Genomic DNA, 1,912 nt, shown 5'->3' with positions numbered 1-1,912 from the left:
AGCCGATCTTCCAGCAGTGAGTTGATGTGGATAGATCCGCTGTGGCCGATGGTCCCTTCTCCCGTCAGGTGGTTCCTCCTCCTCGTCATCATCTTCTGGTAGCAGTGATGACGACTGAAAACGTATCAAACGTTTCAAAAGTGCCTATGCTTGAGTTGCCCAATGCGATAAGAGGGGAACTCGAAAATTTGATAGTCGGAAATATATTATAAGAAGGTTAAGACCACGTGCCAATTCAAAAGGCTGAAATTGACCCCTTGTGAGCTAAAATGCATCGATGCGAAGAGTGATCGATGAAGAGAGATTGACGGATAGACTACGTACCCACTATCGTCGTCATCATTACCAGCAGCCTGCTGGTGGGGAGGTGGGCACCCAGCGATTTTCTAGTCGCCCGGCCCGGCAGCCTTTGAACCCGCTTCCCCGGCTCGGCCCCGGTGACTCGGCAGTCTTTTCTCACCCATGTGCCGGGTTTAGCGGGCCCGCCGGGTTGGCCGGGTAACCCAGCCCGGATTGCCAGGCTCACTGTCCTATCAAGCGACTGAACGCAAATCATCATCAATGATTCATGATCAATGATTAATTGACAGAAGACACAGGCTTAGTCGGCCTCATCAGACAAAACCTCGCAAAATAACCAACGAACGCAGCATATTCGCTGCTAGGCGACTCCGCCTTATTAAGAGCGAGCGCTACTAATGGCTCGAAATATCTGCGCTGCCGGGTTTCCGAGTGACCCGCATACAGTTGCGGGTCATTTTTCGCCCGCTCACCCGCCTGAGCCCGGCAACACCGGCAGGGAAGCCGGGTTTGTGACTTTGACCCGGCCCGGCTCGCTCCGGGGCCGGGCAAGGGTGCCCATGTATCCGCCTGCTGACAGCAGGCGAATCGGCGAAATTATCAAAGTATTGCATATGTCTAATCATCAGAGTGGAACACAGTTCTGAGTAGCCAGACGGTTTATCCCAAGTCCGACGACAATACCCAGAGTAGCATGTACGACGAATTGTATATATTCAAGGCATTTAGGCAATACGAAGATTCACACACAGCAAGCAAAAACCGTTTCAAACACTCGTAATAAAAAACGGCAATTTAGTCTTGAAACGATTATAAGGAAACGATGAACCATGCGGAAGTGGAGGCACACCCCTACCGCTTAATGCTGGTAAAATAAGTTTGAATTATTTCTAGCAGCGAATCGGTCTGTTGTATACCACGCGTTACTTGAAAATCGATCACTTCAGTGTTGGGGGAGTTTCTGTGGACAGGAAGTCTCTACAACAGAGAACAGACCGAATCCTCACCGGTAGAAGTCTAGCAGGGGCTCTTCCTTATCGAAGTGAAGATCCAACCGGTGTTGAATGATCTCATCCGTGTCATCATCACGTCGAATCTAGACAAACCTCAACAGAATATCACTGACGTTGTGATGACTCACAAGGCCAGAACCACACGAATCGCAAATCCCCTCAGCCTTAGGTAGCATTGGAGGCATATCATAGTGACCATATCGTATATCAGCGAGGTTGTAGTTATCACCGCAGCTCCCACAGATGCGTCGTGAGGCCAACTTGTGTATCAATACCTAGAGGCAACCGATGGGCACATGCTCAGCAGCAGAGGACTTGTCACCGATCTTGCGAGGCTGATATTAATAACAAGCTCAGGGTTACCGTCACCAAGAGTTGGATCAGACCACATCTGGGCTTGCTCTAGAACTCGAGGAAAACCATCAAGAATGTAGCCGTCAACTCTGGCGGCGTTTCGAAGGCTAATCACCTACAGTAGAACGACAATGAACGACTCGACACTTTAGCGGAGCTACTTCATGTTTCATCAAACTCACACTGTGCTCAGAAGGGACCATCAGGCCTACGGAAGGGTATATGCTCCTTGTGATTATAGAGAC

General features: G+C 49.8%; 1 protein-coding gene across 1 annotated transcript; it reads right to left on the bottom strand.

Moving 5' to 3' along the window:
• Positions 1-1,307: 1,307 nt before the first annotated feature.
• Positions 1,308-1,754, bottom strand: Pmar_PMAR000326 (adenylate kinase 1, putative; the record flags this gene model as incomplete). Its single annotated transcript, XM_002781236.1, has 3 exons — positions 1,308-1,396; positions 1,442-1,588; positions 1,636-1,754. Coding segments are annotated over 3 exons (355 nt in total), but the record flags the coding sequence as incomplete, so codon positions are not given.
• Positions 1,755-1,912: the final 158 nt, after the last annotated feature.

The sequence above is a fragment of the Perkinsus marinus genome (assembly GCF_000006405.1).
Source record: "Perkinsus marinus ATCC 50983 genomic scaffold scf_1104296943168, whole genome shotgun sequence".
Taxonomy (NCBI): domain Eukaryota; phylum Perkinsozoa; order Perkinsida; family Perkinsidae; genus Perkinsus; species Perkinsus marinus.
Note: the sequence above shows the minus strand (reverse complement) of the source record. Positions and strands in the feature narration are given on the sequence as shown.